At 47.3% G+C, this 25,881-nt stretch overlaps 2 protein-coding genes across 3 annotated transcripts in view; one reads left to right on the top strand and one right to left on the bottom strand.

The window, feature by feature from the left end:
- The window catches only part of ENOSF1 (enolase superfamily member 1), a 40,315-nt gene extending 31,596 nt beyond the window's left edge, over window positions 1-8,719 (top strand). The window contains exons 11-15 of the mRNA XM_011957816.1: window positions 3,891-3,932; window positions 4,756-4,885; window positions 5,184-5,283; window positions 7,206-7,287; window positions 8,196-8,719. Coding sequence (XP_011813206.1) covers window positions 3,891-3,932; window positions 4,756-4,885; window positions 5,184-5,283; window positions 7,206-7,287; window positions 8,196-8,297 — 456 coding nt within the window. The 3' untranslated portion in view covers window positions 8,298-8,719. The remainder of the gene's footprint in view (window positions 1-3,890; window positions 3,933-4,755; window positions 4,886-5,183; window positions 5,284-7,205; window positions 7,288-8,195) is intronic.
- Window positions 8,720-9,229: 510 nt separating this feature from the next.
- Window positions 9,230-20,802, bottom strand: TYMS (thymidylate synthetase). 2 transcript variants are annotated; one of them, XM_011957780.1, is made up of 7 exons: window positions 20,439-20,802; window positions 18,340-18,413; window positions 15,819-15,993; window positions 13,363-13,464; window positions 11,672-11,847; window positions 11,093-11,164; window positions 9,230-9,692 (listed from the first exon to the last, which is right to left on the bottom strand). In XM_011957780.1, exons 1-7 carry the CDS (start codon window positions 20,752-20,754, stop codon window positions 9,555-9,557), a joined length of 1,053 nt encoding a protein of 350 aa, XP_011813170.1. In that variant the 5' UTR covers window positions 20,755-20,802; the 3' UTR covers window positions 9,230-9,554. The 2 variants fall into 2 exon arrangements, with proteins under 2 accessions (XP_011813170.1, XP_011813171.1); XM_011957781.1 differs by lacking the exon at window positions 13,363-13,464.
- Between the last annotated feature and the right edge of the window lie 5,079 nt (window positions 20,803-25,881).

The following is a 25,881-nucleotide window of genomic DNA, read 5'->3' as shown; positions in this document are numbered from 1 at the left end:
TTTTTTGTATTTTTAGTAGAGATGAGGTTTCACCACATTGGCTAGGCCTGTCTCGAACTCCTGACCTCAGATCATCTGCCCGCCTTGGCCTCCCAAAGTGCTGGGATTACAGGAGTGAGCCACTGCACCGGGCCTTGTGTTTTCATCTGATAATTTTTTTCTCCTACATGCTAACTGGTTTGGCACAGTCATGTGCCACATAACAATGTTTCAGTCCGCGAAAGACTGCATATGTAATGGTGCAGTATATATAATCCCATAAGGTTATAATGGAGCTGGAAAACTCATTGCCTAGTAACGTTCGAGAGATTGTAATGTCGTGGTGCAACGCATTAGCTTTCCTTTGTTTAAGTATGTTTAGATACTGGCCATTGTGTCACAATTGCCTGCAGCTTTCGGTACAGTAGCGTGCCGTACAGGTTTGTAGCCTGGGAGCAATAGGCCATGCCATGTAGCCTAGGTGTGTAGGAGTCTCTGCCATCTAGGGTCATGGAATTATACTCTTTGATGTTCACACAGTGACGAAATTGCCCAACAGCACATTTCTCAGAGGGTATCCTTGTCATTCAGTGACACGACTGTACATTCGTGTGGCTCATGTGGAGCGGTCTTGGTTCCAGTTCTAGGAGGGACACCTTGACACATCCCACATAAATTCACGGGTCGTACTGGAGGTGCGGAGTCGGGGGCTCGGGGACCAGTTCTCTGTTTCTCTCAGGAAATCAGCACATGATCTACGTTATGTGGGATGCTCCGCTAAAGCCTGGGTTTCAGAAATACCCTCCTCTCCCACGCTGCAGCCTCGACAGAGAGAAAAGCTGAGATACTTGAAACAAAGACTGGAGGATACTGGGCCGGGGCACTGAATGCCGAGCACAGTAGAAGAGTTCATTGAGGAGAACGTTGGGTGTGGGCTGGGACGGGGGGTACGGCCAGAGCTGACTCCGTAAGGAAAGCTAAGCCTCAGGTGAGGGAAGAGTGAGCAGGAGCCGCGGAGCAACCATAGCCTTCGTTATTTAAACAGAACCCAAACTTTCCGAGGAATCATTCCACAACAGGAATCTCCGCGGATGAGCCCCTGGGAAACAAGACTTTTCAATTTGGGTCCCACTTGCTTTTTCCTCCTTAGGGCTCTTGCAGGGTGGCTGTGCCCTGCTGAATGCCAGCTGGCCTAGCACCAACCTGATCTCTGCCCACCTGAGCATCTCCCAGGAAGCTGCTCCGGGCTTTAACCCTCCTAGGTTTTGCTTACAGGAGGGAGGCCATCCCCTGAGGAGTATCTGAGGAAGGAGCAGCTGCACAGCCTGCAGGTCCAGGCGGGGGCAGTGGAGATGCCCCAGGGAGCGCAGGGTACACGCCAGGGAGCTGTCAGACAGGCTGCCACGTGGGGCTGGATTATGGGGTCTGTCCACTCAGGGGATGCAGCCAGTCAGAGAAAGCCACTGCAGCTTCTCCAATGAAAGAACGGCATAGTGGCCGGACATGGTGGTTCACACCTGTAACCTCAGCACTTCGGGAGGCCAAGGTGGGTGGATCACCTGAGGTCAGGAGTTCAAGACCAGCCTGGCCAACATGGTGAAACCCCATCTCTACTAAAAATACAAAAATTAGCTGGTCTCGATCTCCTGACCTCATGATCTGCCTGCCTGTAGTCCCAGCTACTTGGAGAGGCTGAGGCAGGAGAATGACGTGAGTCCAGGAGGCGGAGCCTGCAGTGAGCCGAGATTGTGCCACTGCACTCCAGCCTGGGCGACAGAGTGAGACTCCGTCTCAAAAAAAAAAAAAAAATTAGCTGGGCACAGTGGTGTGTGCCTGTAATCCCAGCTACTCAGGAGGCTGAGGCAGGAGAATGGCTTGAGCGTGGGAGGTAGAGGTTGCCATGAGCCAAGATTGCGCCATTGCACTCCAGCCTGGGTGACAGAGCAACACTCCGTCTCAAAAAAAAAAAAACAAAGAACAGCATAGTGACAGCTGGAGCACAGATGATGTGACTGGTGGCTACATGTAGAGTCCATTGAGACAGAGGGTGTGTGGGAGGTGAGGAACGGGCAGGGAGAAACCCAGGCAGGGATGGGAGTGAGGAGGCTTTTCCAGGCATCTGGGAGAGATAAGGGGAGAGGGCAGCTTGAATAGAGCAGATTCAGGAAATATTGAAAAGGAAGAAAAACATTTGGCCCCTAGTCTGACATACATGCTTAAAATGGTAGAACAAATAAGTCAAATGGCCTTTCTTCCTCCCCCTTCCTCTGTTTCTCCCTTTCTCTTCTCTTTTGAGATAAAGAACCAAGAGTACTTAAATTAGAAATTTTAAGAAGCATAAAATGTTAGCTTGAAGCGGTGCCTTAGAGACCATCTGCTCAAACTAAGACTTTCTGCAGATGAGAAGGCCGAGGCCTTGGGTGGCACAGGCGGGGCTTGCCCAAGGCCACACATCCCATGAGACTCAGGGCCAGCACTGGAATCGGGGATACTTGGCTGCTGAATGAAGGGATTTTTCTGCTGAGTAGTTGGCTTAGTCTGATGATTCAGATGCCTCCTCTGGCTCTGGGATCAGTGCAGTTCCAACCCAGGCTCTACCACTTTCTAGCTTTGTGATCCAGGAACAGTTCAAACCTGGCACACCTGTTTTCCCATTTTCTATAAAATGGGGATAATGATGGCTCCTCTCCCATGGGATTGAGACCAGGAATCATTGAAGACAGTGTTTTGCACAGCGCCTGGCAGGTACTCAGAGCTCCAAAAATGTGAGCTATTAGTGTGATTGCTATTATCCTAAACAAAGGTAAGGGAAACCAGGGAGAAACCAAGGATGCCTTCGCAGAGTAGCTGTAGAGTCGCAGTCCCAGTAGAGGATGGACGGACTGCCCAGAGGCCAGGTGGCAGGTGAGTGAGGTAGTGTTCAGGGACCAGGTGAGAGGACAGAGAGCAGCAGGGCTGTGTTCAGGTGCAGAGTCCAGTACCTCACCAGGTGAGGAGTCTCCCAGGTGAGCAGTGGTCTCAGCCTAACCTGCAGATTGAGGTCTAAGGCCACCCACTGAGCTGGAAGGAAGAGGAATTTTTTTTTTTAATTTTTTTTCACGGCTTTTTCCTGCCTTAAGGAAGAGGATTTTGGAATCAACAAAGACACGAGGCCAGGTGCAGTGGCTCACACCTGTAATCCCAATACTCTGGGAGGCCAAGGCAGGAGGATCATCTGAGGTCAGGATTTTAAGACCAGACTGGCCAACATGGCAAAACCCCAACTCTATTAAAAATACAAAAATTAGCCAGCATGGTGGCGCGCACCTGTAATCCCAGCTGCTTGGGAGGCTGAGGCATGAGAACCTCTTCAGCCTGGGAGGCGGACGTTGCAGTGAGCCAGGATCACGCCACTGCACTCCAGCTTGGGTGACAGAGCAAGACTTGGTCTCAAAAAAAAAAAAAAAGATATGAGAGGGTTCTAGAAGGAGGTTTCTCAGGGAGGCAAGAAGAAGGGAAATGACAGAGTGATGACAAACAGGAAGGAGTCGGCCAAAGGTTGGACCCTGTGAGTTCACAATGAGCCACTCCGAGTGGCCCTGTCCTGATGCCACTGCGCAGGCTGGAGGAGGTGCCGTCCACGTTGGGAGGAGCGCAGCTGGAGCATGGGCCAGGACACCGCAGAAGGACATCTGCAGAGCCCTGGTCAGGAACGGGGCTGGTGGTGGCAGCTCAGCAGGGCTCACCTTCTCTGCAGATGCACAGAGCCCTCCCGCACGCATCTGTTCCCCTGGACATCCTTTGCCAGTCTTGAGTCTTCACATGGCTCAACAGCAGGGCCGTTTCCTCCTTCAGCTATAAATGTTTTTAAACATTAGGAGTTGCAGTCCAAAACTTAGGAAAATAACACCAGGCTGCCTTCTATTTTATAGGCACTGATCCCATTAGGAATTGGCATTGCCACAGGAGAACAGGTGAGTGACGCCCCCAACAGGTGAGTGAGGCCCCTTGGGGTCAGTACACGCTGACCAGTGACCAAGGACACAGTCGTGTGTTAGGCTCCATCACCTGCTGTACTTTCAGTTGGGAAATTTTCATCTTAGAAACTGGGTCATTTTATCAGAGTCTAGTCAGATACAGAAAAAGTTTGTGGCTATTTCTCCAATTTATGTGACTAAGGTCAGTTATCTTTTTCAAAGGGTCTAATTGAAATTGACAAGGCAGCAATTTAAAGTTGCTATTGCAAGGGCAGAAAATGGTGTTAAGAAAGCCAGCTTTCAAATTGAATAAACATGACTGCGTTCACTTTTTGAGCTTATAAATGAAGCCCAAGTGCCTGCCAAAACCTGCTGCAGTCAGCCCACGAGCAGAGCAGCGTGAGGAGCAGATTCTCTGTTTTCCCGGCAAAAGGAGCAATACTGCTCTGCCATGGTTCCGTGTTGTCGTCTGTGCCACCTGCTCATCACTGTCACCGTATTTCATCCTGATGCTTCAGTTCATCTCCCACTTATCAGTTGCTGTGACAGTCATTCCCTCATAAATGGCGAGCCAGTGTGATTTTAACCTGACTCACACTGTTGCATTAGCAGATTTGTAAAGAAGTGAGCACAGGGTCCCTGCCCACACTATAAAAACTTGCCTTATGCCCGGTGAGAACAAAGACAAAATACAGCCTGGGCTTCCTGAAGGCCACTGATGAGTAATGATTGGCATATTGTGGCCGCGTTGCCAGGTTTTAGAGATCCTGAGGGCCAAGGCTGACTCTTCTGTTGGTGTTATTTTCAATTCTATTTCCAGTGCCACAATAGAGTGATATTTAAGCAACTCCTACAGGCAAAGGCCCTGCAGTTCCTCCAGATTGACAGTTGCAGACTGGGCAGTGTCAATGAGAACCTCTCAGTATTGCTGATGGCCAAAAAGTTTGAAAGTAAGGGTGCTGCAGTGGCTGCAGACCAGACCTTCATTTCCCCACTAATCAGATACCTCCCTTGATGGCTTGCAGTTCACACGCACAGGAGTCTGTAGTTTGCCATTTTGATTTTCTTCTAACTCTCATTTAGCCTTAATCCGGGAATTATTGATGATTTTCATCTTGGAATTTCATCCCTAAATATTAATGAATGATTTAATCACCTGTGGGCAATAAGAAAAACCAGAAAGTTCCCTCTCACCCCTTCCTCTCCCCGCCCTACTCTTGGTATTAAATAGAAACAATTTCCTTTTAGTTCCTGTTTGCCCCCATGCTGGTGGAGTTGGCCTCTGTGAACTGGTGCAGCACTTGATTATATTTGACTACATATCAGTCTCTGCAAGCCTTAAAAACAGGTCAGTAATGTGGCATTAATACTTTCTGCTTCAGTAGGGTCCCTCAATCTAGGCCAGAGCTTGTAAATTCTGCCTTCATAACCAAAAAACCCTAAGACCTTGTCCACTGGCCCGTCCTGTAACTCAGGCGGAGTGGGTTCTGCTTCCACTTCTCCACACGGGGCAGTAACAGCAGAGACCCACCAATGAACAGTCATTTTGCCTCCTAGGATAGGGTCTGGTAGCTGACTCACTTTATTTTTTAAGTACATTGAAGGTGAGGCTTGCAACCATACTACTCCCTTAGCCAGCTCCTGTTTTCATCACGTGTATTCTATACTTCTGTCCCATCTCCTCTTCCCAGTACTGGAGTCTTCCATGGTGTAGACATACATTTATTTCATCTTATTTCTCAGAATGCCCCAGGTGGTCTTTTAAATTAGGACAATCTCCTTCCAGTCATCTGCACACATAGGGTTTTGCTTATTACACTTCTGTCTCCTGGAATTAAATGTCTCACAGAAAGATCACTGCAAGTATATAGCAAAGGCAAAAAAGCATTCACTGGGAAAGGGAAACGCCAAATTCAGGACTGTGAGAGAGAAATGGGACCCTTGAGGGTACATAGGAGGCTTCAGTAATAATGGTAACCGTTTCTCTTCAGCGGGGTAGTGAGTAGACAGGTGCTGCCTTTTAATATAGTGGAACTATTTTATACTGTTAGTCTATTCTTGCACTGCTATAAAGAAATACTTGAGACTGGGTAATTTATAAAGAAAAGAGATTTAATTGGCTTACAGTTCTGCAGGCTGCACGGGAAGCATAGCGGCTTCTGCTCAGCTTCTGGAAACTTGCAATCATGGTGGAAGGCAAAGGGGAAACAAGCACTTCTTATGGCAAAGAGCAGGAAGAAGAGAGAGTGAGGGGGGAAGATGCTACACACTTTTAAACAACACATCTTGTGATAACTATCTCGAGAATAGCACCAAGGAAAGGGTACCAAACTATTCATGAAGGACCACTTCCCATGATCCAATCACCTCCCAGCAGGCCTCGCCGCCAACACTGGGGATTACAGTTCAACGTGCGATTTGGGCAGGGACACAAATCCAAGCCATATCAGCCGGCCTGTCACAGCTGTTCAGTAACAGGCGATGGAAGTCAGGCAGCAGATCTCGGTCGCTGGCCCCAAGGCTCAGAACTACAAGTGGCTGACGTAGAACCTGAACACAGATTGACCTGATTCTAAATCCTCTGCTCTTCATCTAAATCATTTGTATAGCTGGAAGGAACCTCATTTGGTGATTTTATTTTTTGGGTGGAGAGTATGGAATGTATTTCATTGTTCCGTATCTGGGTTTGGTTCCCTCGATGTCTCGGTTCTTGGATGGAGGTGGGTGTGTCCCATGGACCTGTTCGGATTGTTTTCCAGGTGCAAAGTGCACCGAGAAAGTCCACAAATGCTTCCTAGATGCCCAGCTGAGGCAGTGACAAAACGGCCCTCCCAGCCCTGCCTGCCAAAAAAACCCCAAGCCCCTGGCGGCTAATGCAGCCATAGGAAAAAATACAAACACTTCTTAAAAAATAAATCACAAAATTTGGTGATTTTAATCTATTCATCTAACTTTTGACCAGAGGAACCCAAACAATTCCGGATATTTACAGAGTCTGAATTGATGCCTTTTAAAGGGCGTCGCAAAACCTCTAGAGAGACTTCGTGTGTTCATTTCATCAGAGTCCCCACCCCACATTGCTATACTTTAGAAGAAAAGCACCTGAGGCACAGAGGTTTAGGAACTTGCCTAGAAACGCATGGTAACACAGCTAAGCCTTGGCCCACACTGTCATTTCTGAGTGGTACTCGCCCCTTCTGCTTTAAGTTAGCACCATGTGAATAATCCGACTTCAGACATCATTGCCCCAATCTGATTCCCTCCTCCTAGGATGTGTGAGTATGTTGACCACCTGCACGAGCATTTCGAGTATCCCGTGATGATCCAGCGGGCTTCTTACATGCCTCCCAAGGTGAGCTGTGGCCTGGGGGCCCCTGCAGAGATGCTGCCAGCCACTACCATGCCTGTCTCGTGAACTAGACCATGGAGCACCAAGCTTTGACTCCTATTTGCAATATCCAGAAACAAACGGTTCTTCAGTTGTCAGGATCAAAATCCTCAGGCCTGAGGGCCAAGGCTTGGAGGTTAAATTGCCTCTGACAAGCCTTCTGTAACACTAGCCTTTCCTCACCAGTGGAGATCTTAACATTTGCACTCCTTATGCAAAAAAACCTGGCACCATCTAGCAAGTTAGTGACCTAAAAAGTTTTGACTACAATTGTGTGGTTAGGGCCATTTATTCTGATCATGTTCAAGAGACCATGACTCATTTTCACCAACAGAGGTCAAACTATTATCAAAGAGTTTGATGAGTTAACTAACTCTGGCAAGTAGCCAGTAAAATGTGTTCCTCTACCCTATTTCCAACAATCTCAGAACTTATTTTAAAAATATTAATTCGGGGCTGGGTGTGGCGGCTCACGCCTGTAATCCCAACACTTTGGGAGGCCAAGGCAGGTAGATCATTTGAGGTCAGGTGTTCAAGACCAGCCTGGCCAATATGATGAAACTCCGTCTCTACAAAAAATAAAAAAAATTAGCCAGGCATGGTGGCAGGCCTGTGATCCCAGCTACATGGGAGGCTGAGGCAGGAGAATCACTTGAACCTGGGAGGTGGAGGTTGCAGTGAGCCAAGATTGTGCCACTGTACTGCAGCCTGGGCAACGGATGGAGTGACTCCATCTCAAAAAATAAAAAATAATTAATTAATTACCTCTGGCTTAGACGTAAAAGCATTTCTTGGAGCAGCATAAATACATAAAATCTGTTTCTGTTCCAGTTGGTTGTTAACATGCCTCATTTTTTTTTGGTCTTTGATAGGATCCCGGCTACTCAACAGAAATGAAGGAGGAATCTGTAAAGAAACACCAGTATCCAGATGGTGAAGTTTGGAAGAAACTCCTTGCTGCTCAAGAAAATTAAGTGCTCAGCCCCAACATCTTTTTTCTTTCTGAAGTGAAAAGGCTTAAAATTTCTTGGAAATAGTTTTACAAAAATGGATTTTTAAAAATCCTACCAAGATTAGTTCAATGAAAAGTCATACCACCCTCAGGAATCAACGAAGTAATTATTACTTGATTCTTTTAGCAAATCAATACACATTATCCTACTTAATACTTAAATTTTAAGTTTAGATTTAACTAACCCAAAGTCCAAGAAGATGTTCTTACAAAATATCTATCAAGAGCTGGCACCTAGACATTAAACTGTACTTTGAAAATAAGCAACATGTTGCATAACTTGTTGGAATAATTCTTTGTTCTATTTAACACTTGTCATAAATTAGCAGAATAAAAATAGTCGTGCAACACCAGGGGGTATCTGGTACGCAGTGAAGGGAAAAAGATTTCACTGATTAACCCCGAAGTGGTTTTGCATCTTTTTCTTGCTTAATCTAAGCAGTTTTGCATCTTTTTCTTGCTTAATTGTTAGAGAAGTCACACCATGCTGAAGCTAATAACGAGGGCAAAATGGTAGTCCATAGACTATTTTAAAATAACCCTTTAAGGTTATAAGTTTAAAAAAAAAAAACTCTATCCTAAATGGTCATTATATTTTGAGGATAAGATGCAGTTAAAAAGAGAAAAAAAGGGCAAAATACAGTCACTATTTCTAAAATCTACTCTTTTAAGTAGCATCCAAACCAGAATACAGCACATGTTTACTTAGGAGAGTTCTTTAAATCTATTTTAGGAATAGCTGAGCAGGTAAGTGGCACTACAGAATGAACAAAGCATGGACAAATGCAGAACACTTCTTTATTATAGCAACATACAAAACGACTGTAACTTTAAATGTTCATAACCACACTCTACATCATGATTGATGGTGTTACTCAGCTTGTGAAATTCTTAAAATTCACCAACCTTCTTTATAAGGACGTGGGATTGAAATGCACGCACGTGTTTTTGCTAAGAGCACATACATTTCATTCTCCTTTGTTATCATCTCAGCGTTTTCAGATACCCTCAGTGAGTTAACTCAAAGCCTTTTATTATGGAAAGAACTGGCACAGTTATATTTGCCAGTGGCAACATCCTTAAAAATTAATAACTGATAGGCCACGGACAGATTTTTGACCTAGTTCCTTTTTCTTTTAGAGCAAAAAGAACTTTTACCTCTGCATCCAGCCCAACCCCTAAAGACTGACAATATCCTTCAAGCTCCTTTGAAGGCACCCTAAACAGCCATTTCCATTTTAATAGTTGGATGCGGATTGTACCCTTCAATCTGAAAGTCTTCAGCTTTGAAGTCATCAATTTTCTCAACTTTTCGAAGAATCTTGAGCTTTGGGAAAGGTCTGGGTTCTCGCTGAAGCTAAAAACAAGATAAGACCCATTATGTTGCCATAATTGTACAACCTGTTGTAATTGCTCCTCATGTCCATGAAACAAGCACACAGGATGTGATCAACAAAGTTGTATTTTACAGGAGTATGATCCTGTCGATACCTTGCCGTAGGTTATGTAACATGATTGGAGCACAACCAGCTGTTTTCTTGCACAGATCAAGAGTGAAGGGTATTTTGTGACATTACACAGTGTCAGGAGCCTGGCGCCTCATCAGGTGTAAGTTCTTTTAATCACTCTTGGCAAATTTATAAAGACAGAAACACAGTCAATCTGTAATTCATAGTAGCTCTAAGTTTACTTGAATTCCACAATCCCTAACCCATCTGTCCCTGGCAGAGAGAAGGAAAGATAACATGCATGGACAGTGAACAGAAAGGGATGAAAGCCAGGATTCCTGGGATGAACAGACAGTGGCAATTAGGATGTGAAGACAGGTTACAACCTCTTACTATGTCTAAAAACGACTGGAGCAGAAAGCCAGAGAGAATAAGCCTAAAGTCACCCTCCACTCAAGAGCAGTCAAACTCCCTCAAAGGAGGAACTTTTAAAACCTGAATCTAACCTGGAAGGAGCTAAAAAGTCTCTGGTTCTGAGTTTTTTTCCTTAAGGCTCATGAAGCAGATGAACTTATATTTTTATTGCCATTTCAAATCAATTGTTGGCTGCCATAACTTAGGGATTTCAAAAGACTTCTGAGGTTTGGACCTAAATATTGTACTTAATGTAAAATTAATGAAAAATATTTATGGCCAGGGCGGTGGCTTATGCCTGTAATTCCAGAACTTTCAGAGGCTGAGGCAGGTGGATCACCTGAAGTCAGGAGTTTGAGAACAGCCTGGCCAACATGACGAAACCCCATCTCTACTAATAATACAAAAATTAACTGGGTGTGGTGGCACGCACCTGTAATCCCAGCTACTTGGGAGGCTCAGGCAGGAGAATTGCTTGAGCCTGGGAGGCGGAGGTTGCAGTGAGCCAAAATCGCACCACTGCACACTCCAGCTTGGCCGACAGAGAAAGACTCCATCTCAAAAAAAAAAAAGGGGATGCACTTCAATTCTCCTTCAAGTTAAAATGAGTTTAAATGCCCCCTTTTGGACAATCCCCTGGCCTGAATGTGGCTCTTCCCTCTCTGGTACTGGTGCTTAGTACCTCACAGCACCTGACATGTTAAGTGCCCATGGTTGCTGAGGCAGATGCCTGCCTTGTCCTGCCCACCTGCCCACCACTTCTCCCTAAACTGAAGCCCCGCATTCAGAGCAGTCATCGTTATCTTGGACACAGCATTGAGCAGATGCCTGTCCCACAATCAACCTTTTATCAAGAGAAGGTACCAAACCCAAAAGTATAACATCTAATTCTCACCTGAATTTTCAGTGGCTCGATGTGATTCAGGTAAATATGTGCATCTCCCAAAGTGTGTACAAAGTCACCTGGCTATAAACCCGGGGGAGAAAGCAGAACAGTAGGTTAAATTCCTTTAAAACATCATTTAAAAACATTAGAGTATGCAGACACCTCAAAGCTTTTAAAAAAAAATAATTTAGTGTAGCTTTTCCATTTTTTTGTGGCGACAGGATTTTGTTATGTTGCCCAGGCTGGTATTGAACTCCAGACCTCAAGCAATTGCTCCTGCCTCAGTCTCCCAAAGTGCTGGGATTACAGGCATGAGCCACCACACCCAACCTCAGCATAGCTTTTGAGGAAATTCATAGAAGCTGTATCACAAACAACCTGTATAGATCTGTTAGTGCACATACCACAGGGCCAGAAAACCTTCCAGAAAAGGAAGGTTTCAAAGTAAAAGCCCGTTCACGTCTTACTTACACATATCGAATTTTAAAACTCATCAGAGACTAAACTCTGCAGTTCGTCTTCCCGTATTAAAGAACTGAAGAACTTAGTGTGTTAGGCTCGCAAGTCACCCTTCCCGAGACAGCCCACCTTCAGGCCCGTGATGTGCGCAATCATGTACGTGAGTAGGGCGTAGCTGGCGATGTTGAAAGGCACGCCTAGGCCCATGTCTCCCGATCTCTGGTACAGCTGGCAGGACAGCTCACTGTTCACCACATAGAACTGGCAGAGGGCGTGGCATGGAGGCAGTGCCATCAGAGGAAGATCTGAGGAACCAGCACAGAGGAAGATAAGGAGGGGTGGTGGTTTGAAAGACCACAGCTAAAGGCCAAGTAAAACAGGAGAAAAACAAAAGCCAACTCATGGTGGAAACCAGGAGAGAGAGCTACTGGGTTGCAGTGATGTCCATAACCCACAGCCCCTGCAGCGATGGCACGGAACTGAGGGAGACTATCCATTGGCGCAAGCTTTCTGCAGATGTCCGCTGAAGCAATGCTCTTCCATCAGAGCTGAAGGGATGTGGGCTACCTTCGTGGCACCAAATTACAAATACAGCAGGAATAATTCTATTTGCCACAGCGAACTGGTGCTTCTGGTACACCCTCCTATATTAAAAGTCTCTATTACATGGCCAGGCACAGTGGCTCATGCATGTAATCCCAACACTGGGACACCACGGCGGGCAGATCACTTGAGGCCAACTTGAGTTCGAGACCAGCCTGGCCAACATAGTGAAACCCCGTCTCTACTAAAAATACAAAAATTCACGTGCCTGTGGTCCCAGCTACCCGGGGCTGAGGAAGGGAACTCACTTGAACCTGGGAGGTGGAGGTTGCTGTGAGCTGAGATCACACCACTGCACTCCAGCCTGGGCAACAGAGTGAGACTGTGTCTCAAAAGAAAAAAAAAAAGTCTTTATTACAGATGCAAATATTCCATCCTAAGTATTTATGATATCCTGATAGAGTTTGTTGTTGTTGTTCTTGTTTTTAAATATTCTGGGTCTCACTCTTGCCCAGGCTGGAGTGCAGTGGCGTGATCATGACTCACTACAGCCTCAGATTCCTGGGTTCAACTCATCCTCTTGCCTTGGCCTCTGGAGTTGTTGGAATTACAAGTTTGAGCCACCACACCTGGCTCCACACCCTGGTCGAGTTTAATTTTACAGTATAATTGTTAAAAATGTTAGTGAGGTGGCAGCGACCTAGAACTTCATGGGCTTCCATTTAAAATGTTAACATCTTACGTGTAGTTTCTAGGCAATTTAAAGCCCTTTTCAGAGTAAGAACGAGTATAAATACACAAATGAAGATGATCTGGTTGGGAGGCCAAGGCAGGCAGATCATTTGAGGTCAGGAGTTCGAGACCAGCCTGACCAACATGGTGAAACCCCATCTCTCCTAAAAATACAAAATTAGCTGGGCGTGGTGGTGCATGCCTGTAATCTCAGCTTCTCGGGAGGCAGAGCCAGGAGAATCATTTGAACCCAGGAGGCAGAGGTTGCAGTGAACCAAGATCACACCATTGCATTCCAGCCTGGACAACAGAGCGAAACTCTGTCTTAGGAAAAAAAAATGAAAGAAAAAAATCATCTGGTCCCAACCTCATGATCTGAAGGTGAAAGTGGAGCAAAATGTGACTTGCCCAAGGTCACACAACCAACCATGTGGCTAGGGGAAGTTCCCAGGGTCCTGCCTCCCTCAGGTGCCTCTGCACAAAACCACATTGCTTCCCTCTAAGAGTATGGTTAGTATAAATGAAGATGATGGGGTTCTTTCAACCTCTTGGATTCCAAGCGCACATGATGATTCTTCTGTCGTCAGGGTTGGTTTTGATGGTGTCAATCACTCTTTGCAGTTGGTCAACTCCCTGTCCTGAATAATCTGTCGAATTGTCAAAAAGAGAGGACAGGTACACACATTAATCACACATGTCATGAGATGGCCTTAGAGGTCATCTATTACAGCCTCTCATCCAGGGTCCCCCCTTGACCCATGGCTACAAGATACCTGGTGCCTTCCACAGAGTTTGCAGATCTCGGTGGGTTGAGTTCAAGGCCCTGTCTGACTCCTGGCTCTGTCCTCTGGAGCCCTAACAAAGTCTATTTCCTCTTTTACACAGTCCTTTGAATATTTGGTCTGTCACGGAGTCACCTCCTCCTGTTCCCCTCATAGCTAACCCTTTCTAATCTCAACAATCTTAATTTCTTCCAGTGCTCCCCACAAACTTAAGCTCTAAACCCATCAACGATTCTTGTCACAATTTCACTGACAAATCTAGTTTATCCTTGTCTCACAGAAAGTATTGTATCTTATGTAGAATATAGCATTCCATGTACTTTCCAACTAACAGAAGACCATGGATTCCTTTCTATTACCTCAGCAGCACGCTTCCAACACTTCCACCTAAAATTACTTTAGAGTTTAGCAGCTCAACACATGACTGACTTGGAAACATCAGGAAACCTCTATAATGATTGCACCACCTTGTACTTTGCTCCCATTTCTGGTTTCTGGATTTTAATCCCCTTCCTTCCTTCTGAGATGGAACTGGAATCTGAGAAGTGATTTGTTAACTGAAGTGCAGAGCTTCATAATCTCCTCTGGTTAAATTTCTGCCTATTAGTGTCAGACTATATTCTGGTTCAGTCGTTCTCAAAATTTTGGGAGGAAAGTCCTCATGGTCACAGTTCTGAAAAAGGTAACATCAAAGATTTTAAAAAGATAAACCTGTGGTGGTGTAGTTCTGTAACTTGACTGTAGTGGTTACAACAATCTACACGTGCTAAAATTGCAAATACACACATATACAAGTGCACGTAAAACTAGCAAAATCTGACAACTGAAGAATGCACCAATGTGAATGTATACAGGATATTACCCAAGATATTATCACTGGAGAAAACTGGGTACAGTCCAGGGATACTTCCTGTGCATTTAAAAAAAAAAAAAAATTTCCTGTGAGTCTGTAACACAAAATCAAAAACAAGAAGGGACAAACTTCCCTACTAAAATCCAACAGCTAAGCACTCATACAACCGTAAACTAAAACCGTAATCAGGCCTCTTCAGCGCCAAGAAATAATGAACACTAGGCAGGATTTAAAGCATCATGAAACCAGGGGAGCAGCCTCACACCCTAAGGACACCCTACCACTGAGGTGCAGGCAACGACCTGCAGAACACTTACCTGCACAGATAACCTGGCCCACACAGCAACTTCTTTCATGGTGATAAAGTACACGTAACATTAAACTTACCATTTTTATGTGTGCCATTCAGAGGCATTCAGCACATGCCCGATGTTGTGCAACCATCACCACTATCCATCTCCCGAACTTTTTCTTCATCCCTAATAAAACCTCTGTGCCCATTAAACATGAACTCCGCATTCCTCCCTGTTCCCCAGTCCCTGGCAACCACCATTCCACTTTCTGCCTTTAGGAACCTGCCTATTCTAGGTCCACACAGCATTTTGAAACTTCCTGAAACTACTAACATTTAAAAGATCTCATGATCGCACATAAAATGTAGATTTTAGGCTTTTATTGAAGAATTCTGACACCACCAGGCCCAAATTCCTCCAGGTGGCTGGAGGTGAGATGTGACTGTCCCCTTAGATGAGACACATGCTCTCCAGGTTGCTGGTCTCTGCCCAGCTAGTAAATTACACACACAACCCCCACATCCCAAGGTGGCATCTGCTTTTCCTAGGGACAGGTGGGAGGGGCTGGGCTCTGTGACATCCAGCAAGAGGTGACACCAACAGTGACAGTAAAGTGGAAGTGCAGGAGTGAGATGTTTCATTCTTTCTCCACATCTGCAGAGCTGGCAGCAGAGGGTGACCCTGGCACTGTGCTTCACAGCTGCGCCACCTACAGCATGCTGTGGCTGAGCCTTGAAAGGGCAATTAAAGCCACCACAAAGCAATGGGGGCATTTTGTCCCTTGTCCCACGGATGAACTTCCCATTCCCCAACACAAACACCAACCATGCGGCTATCTGCTGATGACACAGGTATGGAAAGTGCCAAGCGCCCAGTAAGTACTAATCATCAAGAGTGCGAAATGGCCTTCATGAGGCTTAACTGTGGCTTCACTGGCACCACCCCTCACAAGGTCAAAACTATACATCAGCTCCTAGGACACTGACTCATCCCCCCGACCTTATCTAAAACAACAGAGCAAACGTGCCAGGAAGGGCACTCAGGAAATGGAAGGCATTGTTCCGTCTCCTCACCTGATTCCATATCTCTGTATTCGGCCCCAAAATGCCTCCACTGGAAGCCATAAACTGGACCCAAGTCCCCTTCTTCTCTGGTGGAGAACCCCAGGCTGTCCAAAAAGTCTCGGGATCCATTGGCATCCCAGATTTTCACTCCCTTGGAAGACAGCTCCTTAGCATTTGTGGATCCCTGGAAGACATGGGGAGGGCAGAGCAGGCATCCAAGTAAATCTGAGCCAACTCAGTTGATCCCCCCAAGACACCACCTACAAGGGCCTCTGGCCCCTGCTGACTTGCTGGGAGGTGGGCACTTGACATCACCTAGATGGAACCCATCCTTTTTTTTTTTGAGAGTTTCGCTCTTGTTGCCCAGGCTGGAGTGCAATGATGTGATCTCGGCTCACAGCAACCTCTACCTCCTGGGTTCCAGTGATTCCCCTGCCTCGGCCTCCCGAGTAGCTGGGATTACAGGCATGCGCCAACACGCCCGGCTAATTTTGTATTTTCAGTAGAGATGGGGTTTCTCCATGTTGGTCTCAAACTCCCGACCTCAGGTGATCCACCCACCTTGGCCTCCCAAAGTGCTGAGATTACAGGTGTGAGCCACCGCGCCCGGCTGCCCATCCTAACTTTAAGCAGGCTGGTCCCAGCCCAGATTCCTGAGGGTTTTAGGACAGTCTGATTCCTTCTTTGGAACCACCCTCTCAGCTCTTTTCTTCCATTCCCCCCAGCTAAGCTTTCTAGACTAAACACCTCTAAGTGATATCCACCGATCTGACAGTTCTGTTTCCTAATCAAATGTGTTGTCTCCATGTGATACCCCAAAATGAATTTAATGCCTACATGCGATCTGTTCAGTGTATCTTCTACCTGGCAGGATATTCCTAACGATCAGACTAATCAGTATTTTACAGTACAGGTGCACCAACTCCTGTATTTGATCGAGTCGCCAATGGAGTAACTCTATCAGAGGTGAGTCGGACGTTCCTGGCAAGGACTTCTTAGAATCGTGAATTCAAGCATTAAGTTGAAACAGGGGAATGCATTTTATTCCTGAGTATTTTGCTTCCTCCCTTTCTATTGTTGAGTTTGTCCCAATTTTCTTCATTCCCAACAAATCATTTCTCAGTCTTTTACATATTGCTTCAAAAGTCTCTCCTTTTCATCCATTCAGACCAGGCTTTAGCCAGTTTAAGAATGTCATCTTCTGAGGTTTCTGATGATATGTTTCAAATCCAAGGCTCACTGTCGATCGAGATAGGCCAATACAGAACAAAATACCCCAAGAATACAGAGCTAAGGCAGACTAGGGCTGGATCCAAATTTGAGCCCTTTCTAAAATGGGATAAGAGGGCTTGGGTCTGGCTTGCCCCAGGACCATACAAGCCACACCAAGTGCTCTATAGAAGGGGTCCCAGTTTCTAGCATGGTCCAGACCTGAGCCCAGACTCCAGCTACCTTCCAAAAAGCACTGGTCAGAACATTGCTGGTTCTAGACCAGGACACAGAACACAGAGGAGCTTGGGCTGGGCTGTTGCCTGTCTTCATAGCACTCTGGCCCCGGCCTGAGGTTACCTACTCAGCCCTCTGGAAGGGGTTCACCTTGTTACTGAAGAGACTCTTCTAGTTTATATGAACATGGGAACACAGATGGTATCTATATTTAGTGATCAATATATATGGACTCCTGCTATGTGGCAGGCTGTGTTTGAGGCCCTAGGGATACAACAGTGAACACGAGTAACAAATCCTCTGCCCTCATAAAGCTTACAGCACATTTCACTTATTTATTTACTGTCTGCTGTCCCCCTTCTAACAGGGGAGGGGAAAGGCTGACATACATCAGATGGTGACGTTTGTCTATGGAGAAAAACCAAGGAGGTTGGGGGAAGAGTCACAGTTTTAAATCAGGAGGTCCAGGAAGTCTTGCCTGAGTAGAGACTCAAAGGAAGGAGCCAAGTGTGGGGGAAGAAGGTTCCAGGGAGTGGGGATGTCCCGGTGTGCTCAAAAACTCACAAGAACAGCAGGGCTGGTGCAGAGAGCAGCAGCTAAGGCCAGAGCTGAAAAAGGGACCCCATAAGGACCGTGGCTCTTACTGAGTGAAATGGAGCCACTAAGGGCTTGAGGGTGAGGAATGATATGCTTTGACCTTTTGTGTTGTCTTTTTTTTTGTTTTTGAGACGGGTTCTCCCTCTGTCGCCCAGGCTGGAGTGCAGTGCCACGATCTCAGCTCACTACAGTCTCCACCTCCTGGGTTCAAGCAATTCTCATGCCCCAGCCTCCTGAGTAGCTGGGATTACAGGCATGTGCCACCACACCTGGCTAACTTTTTGTGTTATTAGTAGAGATGGGGGTTTCGCCATATTGGCCAGGCTGGTCTCAAATTCCTAACCTCAGGTGATCTGCCTCGGCCTCCCAAAGTGCTGGGATTACAGGCGAGAGCCACCACACCTGGCCGCTTTGACTTTTGAAAGGATCTCACTGGCTGCTGTGTTGAAAACAGACTAATGACTTCTAATAGCAGCGACTTCTTTACCTTGATAAACCACAGCAACTCCTCCAAAACACCCTTCCAGAACACACGTTTGGTTGTCAGCAGAGGAAATTCATCTGAAAAACAATTTGCCACACAGTTTCAAGAGAGGAAGACAGATCATGCCATCCAACTGTCTTCAGGGAAGAAAACTGCCCTGGGACATGAGGCCCTGGAGCATCCAGAAAGCCTAGACTCCTGCAAAGTGGGCCAGAGATCAGGGTGGAGCTCCCAGGCTGCAAGGCACATCAGTAACCCAGTTCAGGCTGAGACAGCCCTTCTGTGCCGCGGTGACCACTGGACACAGGAATTCCACGGTGAGATGGTGACGAGGGCAGGGATGACCATGTGGAAAAAGGGAGGAGCTACCATCCACTGCCCACTAGTGCTAATCCTGTCACAAAGGTGTGAAGACACCACCAAGCATGTGTCCCAGGGACAAAAAGGGAGGCATCAGAAGTGTCGAGCCACAGAGAAATAAAAGTGTAAAAACTTATCTTGAAATGCAGTACTCATTCATCCCACACTCTCTTGTGGTATAGCTGATACTCAGACAACAGAGAGAGATTTTTGCAAGCACCTGCTTTTATCAGAATTGCCTACCGAGCGTTATTTCCTCCATTTTTAACATATAGGGAAGCTGTATGAGAAGTAACTTGAGGCCGGGCGCGGTGGCTCAAGCCTGTAATCCCAGCACTTTGGGAGGCCGAGACGGGCGGATCACGAGGTCAGGAGATCCAGACCATCCTGACTAACACGGTGAAACCCCGTCTCTACTAAAAACACAAAAAATTTAGCCGGGCGTGGTGGCGGGCGCCTGTAGTCCCAGCTACTCGAGAGGTTGAGGCAGGAGAATGGCGTGAACCCGGGAGGCGGAACTTGCAGTGAGCTGAGATTCGCGCCACTGCACTCCAGGCCACTGCACTCCAGCCCGGGCGACAGAGTGAGACTCCACCTCAAAAAAAAAAAGGAAAAGAGAAGTAACTTGCTCAATGTCTAAGCAGAAAGGTGTGTTAAAAGTGAGGTCTATGGTTTATCAAAGACCCCTGGGCTTGAAGCTGCAGAAAAGTGGATCCCTCTGCTTAGACAAAACTCCCCAAGCTGCCCCACGCGGATCAGCCATAGCAGCTGGTGTGTATTCCAGTCTCTAGATGGTTCCGTGGGCTAGAGGGCTTTCCCCCTACCTAACCACAGTGAATCTGCTTCACCAAGAATGGGTTTCCCCACTTAAAACCACCTCCACCCCTGTGGCAAGGCTGCGCTCCATTTATCTGAGAGGTCAAGGTCAGCCCCTGGCTTACACACCTTGGAGTCTCCCCGCCCCCACCCAGCAGGCGCAGGATCCAGGATGACAGGACCATGTGACATTAGGGAGGGCCATCGGCTGCCTAACGTCCTGTGCCCACCCCGCCCCACTGTCCCCTGAAAGCCTGACGCCAATAACCCGCGAGGCATTTTTTGCCTGGGGTGATCCTGTCTGAAAGGAAAAGAGGAAAGGACGAATAAGAACTTATACTCGGACTCCCGAATTTCTCTTTTCAAGGTTTAAGAGGAAAGCTGGTTCGTGGGGATTGGATGGGAGGGCGCCAGGAAACCAAGTTCCCGCGCCAGCCTCAAGTCTCCTTTTCCCGCCGCCTGGGCCCCGCCCACATCATTTTCGCTCCAGTTTTTGAAAACTCTGCAAAGCGGAATGGTCAACGGGGAGGAAGGAGGAGGGGCAAAAGCCAGGACTTTTAGACCAGCGCGGGATCAAGCCCGGGCAGCTCTCCCTCACTCTCCAGCACCGGGCAAACGCTGCCCGATCATGCCCGCCTTAGGGGCCACGGCATCACTGGGGTGACTGCGAGCCCCGCCGTGGAGCCGCTAGGAGCCGGCTCACCTCCCGACTGTCGCTCCTGTGTGTGTGACCCTGCGCCAGTCACGTCTCTAATGGGAGCCTCAGTTTCGGCGTCTGTAAAGCGAGGAGGACGATGCGTCCCCTCCCTCGCGGGATTGAGGTTAGGACTGAACGGGCTCCGCAGCGCCCGCCAGCTCCCGAGCGCTCTCCCCAGCCGCGCCTCCCTCCTTCCCGCCGCCGGTCCCGCAGTGGCCCGCGGCGTCACCTCTCAGGCTGTAGCGCGCCTGCATGCCGAATACCGACAGGGTGCCGGTGCCCGTGCGGTCGTCCTTCCTGACGCCGCAGCGGAGGATGTGCTCGATCTGCCCCAGGTACTGCAGCTCCCCGTGCGGCGGCCGTGGCTCGGCGTCCCGCTCCTGTGAGGCGGGCTGCAAGGGCGGGCGCGGCAGCTCTGAGCCGGCGACGGGCATGGCGCGGCGGGACAGAGGCAGGCGAAGTGGCGCGGCGAGCGGCGGGACTGAGGAAGACGAGGTGGCGCGGTGGGACGGAGGCAGGCGAAGTGGTGCAGTGGGTGGCAGCATCCCTTCCGCGCACTTTTTTCCCGCCTCCGTCCCGCGCTCCGCCTCTTCCGGCTCGGCGGGGTCCAAGCGGCCCCAGCTCTGGAGAGCTTGCGCCACGGGGAAACGCAGGAGCCACGGGTGTGGGTCGGAACGGAGCCCTGGGTAACAGCTGAGAGTCTTGGGAAAGCCGGGAACCTGGATGCAGGGAACCTGGATGCAGGAGGGACTGCTCCCCTAGGGAACCGTCTCTAAGCCAGCAGCACAATTCCCACGTTTTCCTGCGGTCTTATCAACAAAACTGCTGTTTGAGATCTGTTTCAATAAGTGATTTCCATTTCCATTTATTCTTTCTCACTGAAGGCTTGCAACCTGAGCAAGTGATATAATGCAGCTTTTTTACTTGATTAAAGACCTCCAGGGCGCCGGACACGGTAGCTCAAGCCTGTAATCCTAGCACTTTGGGGTGCCGAGGTGGGTGGATCACCTGAGGTCAGCAGTTCAAGACCAGCCTGGACAACATGGTGAAACCCCGTCTCTACTAAAAATACAAAAATTAGCTGGGCGTGGTGGCTACTTGGGAGGCTGAGGCAGAAGAATTGCTTGAACCTGGGAGGCAGAGGTTGCAGTGAGCCAAGATCCGGCGCAAGACTTTCTCAAAAAAAAAAAACCGCCTGAGCTTTTCCAAGGTTTTTTTTGTTTGTTTAAGACAGCCTTGCTCTCTCACCCAGGCTGGAGTGCAGTAGCGTGATCTCGGCTCACTGCAGTCTCCGCCTCCTGGATTCAAGCAATTCTCCTGCCTCAGCCTCCCGCGTAGCTGGGACTAGAGGCGCACCACCACGACCGGCTAATTTCGTTGTTGTTGTTGTTGTTGTTCATGTTTAGTAGAGACGGGGTTTCGCCATGTTTGGCTGGTCTGGACCTCCTCACCTCGGGTGATCCACCCGCATTGGCCTCCCAAAGTGCTGGCGCAATCGGCCCCAAATTTTTAATAGACCACATTTTCCAATTTTACTGAATTGTTTATAACATTAACACTGGGGAGTGGGAACTGTTGACGAAAAGAGTTAAACTCTGTAAAATATTTGAAGAATGTATTCTGAGCCAAATCTGAGTAACCAATGGCCGGTGATAGAGCCCTCAGGAGATCCTGAGAACATGTCCCCAAGGTGGTTGGGCTACAACTTGATTTTTTATACATTTGGTTGAAAGAATTGTTACCTAAAGATTTGGAATCAATAGGGGGTGGGCATGATGGCTCACGCCTGTAATCCCAGCACTTGGGAGGTCAAGGCGGGCAGATCACGAGGTCAGGAGATCCAGACCATCCTGGCCAACATGGTGAAACCCGTCTCTACTGAAAATACAAAAATTAGCTGGTCGAGGTGGCAAGCACCTGTAACCCCAGCTACTCAGGAGGCTGAGGCAGGAGAATCACTTGAACCCAGGAGGCAGAGGTTGCAGTAGCTGAGAAAGTGCCACTGCACTCCAGTCTGGGCGACAGAGCCGTCTGAGGAAAGAAAAGATTTGAATCAATAGAAAGGAATATCTGGGTTAAGATAAGGGGTTGTGGAGACCAAGGATTCATCATGCAGATTAAGCCTCCAGGTAGCAGGCTTTAGACAGACAGATTGTAGATTGTAAATGTTTCTTGTCAGACTTAAAGAGTGTGTTCTACCTGTCTTAAGGCCAGTGTTGATGTCGATGCTGGTCAGCTGTGCCTAAATTCCAAACGGAGGCGGGAATAATGAGGTATGTCTGGCTCCCATTCCCATCCCGGCCTGGACTAGTATTTCACGTTAAATTTGGAATGCCTTTGGCCCAGAGGAGGGGTCTTTTCAGATGGTTCTGGGGCTTAGAATTTTATTTTTGGTTTACAGAACGATTTTATAATGAGTTTAAAATGCTCTGATACATGTGTTGTGCTTACAAAGCATCCTTTTGCCTCAACTGTTGATTGAGCACAGAGGTGCTCTCAGCATTTTGGGTGGGACTTTTCTTAGCTGGACCGGTTTGTTCTGCACATTGCAGGGCTTTTTAGCAGGACTGTGGAAAGCCAACCATATGTTGGCATTTCCCCACCCCACACCGGCTGAAAACTGTCCCTACACATTTCCTTACACGTTTCGGAGCACCAGCAAGATCCCAGGCTGAAAATATTCCAAATTCTCCAGATGCACATTATCTGTGTTTCATTTCCTTGTGTTACTCTGTTCTTTTTTTTTTTTTTTGAGGTGGAATCTTGCCCGGCATCCCAGGCTGTAGTGCAGTGGCGCTCAGCTCACTGCAAACTCTGCTCCCTGGGTTCAAGCAATTCTGCCTCAGCCTCCCAAGTAGCTGGAACTACAGGTGCCTGCCACCATGCCCAGATAATTTTTTTTTTTTTTCATTCTTAGGAGAGACAGGGTTTTACCATGTTGGTCAGGCTTGTCTCAAACTCCTGACCTGAAGTGATCTGCCCACCTCAGCCTCCCAAAGTGCTGGGATTACAGGCGTGAGCCACCACGCCCAGCCTTCCTTGTGTTACTTTTTTAAAACCTGATACATAATAATTGTGAGGTAGGTGGGACTTGACTCTGGAGGTAGGGCTCTGACTTGGAACCAAATTGAGGAGTAGTCAAAACAAGGATTGGGCAATAGTTTTCCATAAGACACGCCCACCAGTGTGCCATATCAGTTTACCATTGTCATGGCAACACCCAGAGCTTACTGCCCCTTTCCATGGCAATGAGCCAACAACCTGGAAGTTACCACCCTTTTTCTAGATATTTCTGCATAATCTGCCCCTTAATTTGCATGTAATTCAAAGTAGGTTATAAATATGACTGCAGACCTGCCTTTGAGCCATTGCCGTCAGCCCACTGCCTATAGGGTGGCTCTGCTCTGCAGGAGCACCCGGGGAGCTGTAGCTGCCACCTCAATAGAGCTTTTCTTCTACCAGGTAGCTCTTAAATTCTTTCCTGAGCAAAACCAAGAACGCTCCTGGGCTAAGCCCAATTCCAGGCTCACCTGCCCTGCATCAATTGCACATCTTTGTTTGTTTTTCTTTCTTTCTTTTTTCTTTTTTTCTTTTTGACGGAGTCTTTCTCTATCACCCAGGCTGGAGTGCAGTGGCACAATCTCAGCTCACTGCAACCTCTGCCTCCCAGGCTCAAGCAATTCTCCTGCCTCAGCCTCCCAAATAACTGGGATTACAGGCACCCGTCACCATGCCCGGCTCGTTTTTGTATTTTTAGTAGAGATGGAGTTTCACCATGTTGCCCAGGCTAGTCTCGAACTCCTGACCTGAAGTAATCCGACTGCCTCAAGCCTCCCAAAGTGCTGGGATTACAGGCGTGAGCCACTGCACCCGGCCCCTTGTGTTATTTTTGAGGCTGGTTTATTGGTTCCACCCAAATACCAGCTAAATCACATCTCAAGACTAGGCTCCTCTGCCCACATGGACCTTCCTCTTCCGCTGCCTTCCTTGAGTATCTTGACTTGATAGTAAAGAGAGAATGGTTCTTTTCAAAGTGGTTACTCCATAAATGTCGGTTAGAATGAATGGTTCTCTCAGACAAATATCATTCATTCATTCATTAACACACATTTATATCATGGTACCTTCCTCATGTCTGCAAATAGCAAGACAGACAAGGTCCTTTTCTTCATAGAACTGACATTCTGGAAGTGACAAACACTACAAAAGTAACCAAACAAGATCTGTGTGGTAGTGACAAGTGTGATGATAGTACATTAATGGGTATAGCACTAAAGAGTGATTGTGGAGAGGGTGCTTTAGATCTGATCACCAGGAGGCCTCATTGAGGAAGTCACATTTGAGCTGAGACCTGAATACTGGAAAGAAACCAGCAGGGAAGATCTGGGGAAAGAACATTCCAATCAGCAGGTGCATTTATGCCAGTAGGTGCCACAGTGCTTGCATCTATAAAAACATCCCCCAATAGGGATGGTCATGATGCTTAATCCTGTCTTGTTCTAGGAAGAAATAATAATTATTAGTGGATACATTAACTTATTGGAGTATAAAAAGCTCTTCCTTCTCATTAAGAGATATATTTGTTTAAAATTTTACTTTTTTATATTTAATAGTCATAGAAATTTGTAGTATATTTATGTTATTTTGATCAATTATGTACAAATAATAATTACAATGATCACCCAATCTGGAATAAATATTTCATACTTAGAATTTGATGCACAGGATATTCTTAATTTTTAAAATTTAAAAATCAGTATTTTATTGATCAACAAAGATACTTAAGCATAAAAGTGTACTACATTAGGATAAAGTTCTCTGAGGAATGTAGATTGAAATAAGAGTTTAAGGAGAAAATGGAATGAGATACAATTTCTCACTGTTAAAGAAAAACTTGTAGGCCGGGCGCGGTGGCTCAAGCCTGTAATCCCAGTACTTTGGGAGGCCGAGACGGGCGGATCACGAGGTCAGGAGATCGAGACCATCCTGGCTATCACGGTGAAACCCCGTCTCTACTAAAAATACAAAAACTAGCCGGGCGAGGTGGCGGGTGCCTGTAGTCCCAGCTACTTGGGAGGCTGAGGCAGGAGAATTGCTTGAACCCGGGAGGCAGAGGTTGCAGTGAGCCGAGATCATGCCACTGCACTCCAGCCTGGGCAATAAGAGTGAAACTCCATTTAAAAAAAAAAAAAAAAAAAAGATACAAAAATAGACAGGCGTGATGGTATCTGTAGTCCCAGCTACTCAGGAGGCTGAGGCGGGAGGATCACCTGAGCCAAGGAGGTCAAGGCTTCACTGAGCCCAGATCATACCACTACACTCCAACCTGGGCAACAGAGTAAGACCCTGTCTCAAAAAAATAATATAACTCTCATTTTTTTATAGCCTTCAGTTATGATTTACAAAAGGTTTGTCTTCATTTGTGTCAGGCCTCTGAGCCCAAGCCAAGCCATCGCATCCCCTGTGACTTGCACGTATACTCCCAGATGGCCTGAAGTTGCTGAAGAATCACAAAAGAAGTGCAAACGCCCTGCCTCGCCTTAACTGATGACATTCAACCACAAAAGAAGTGAAAATGGGCCGGGCGCGGTGGCTCAAGCCTGTAATCCCAGCACTTTGGGAGGCCGAGACGGGCGGATCACGAGGTCAGGAGATCAAGATCATCCTGGCTA

This window comes from Colobus angolensis, unplaced genomic scaffold (genome assembly GCF_000951035.1).
Source record: "Colobus angolensis palliatus isolate OR3802 unplaced genomic scaffold, Cang.pa_1.0 Scaffold45, whole genome shotgun sequence".
Classification (NCBI taxonomy): Eukaryota; Metazoa; Chordata; class Mammalia; order Primates; family Cercopithecidae; genus Colobus; species Colobus angolensis.
This window is presented reverse-complemented; position numbering and strand designations above follow the sequence as displayed.

What these genes read in the sequence shown, in the direction of transcription:
- TYMS (XM_011957780.1), bottom strand. Translation starts at nt 20,754, where the DNA reads ATGCTGCCACCCACTGCACCACTTCGCCTGCCTCCGTCCCACCGCGCC. An exon ending in AGTTGCTGTGGTTTATCAAG is followed by an intron (nt 15,994 to 18,339) that starts GTAAAGAAGTCG and finishes CATGTCTTCCAG; the next exon opens with GGATCCACAAATGCTAAGGA. An exon ending in TCGAGCCACTGAAAATTCAG is followed by an intron (nt 9,693 to 11,092) that starts GTGAGAATTAGA and finishes TCTTGTTTTTAG; the next exon opens with CTTCAGCGAGAACCCAGACC.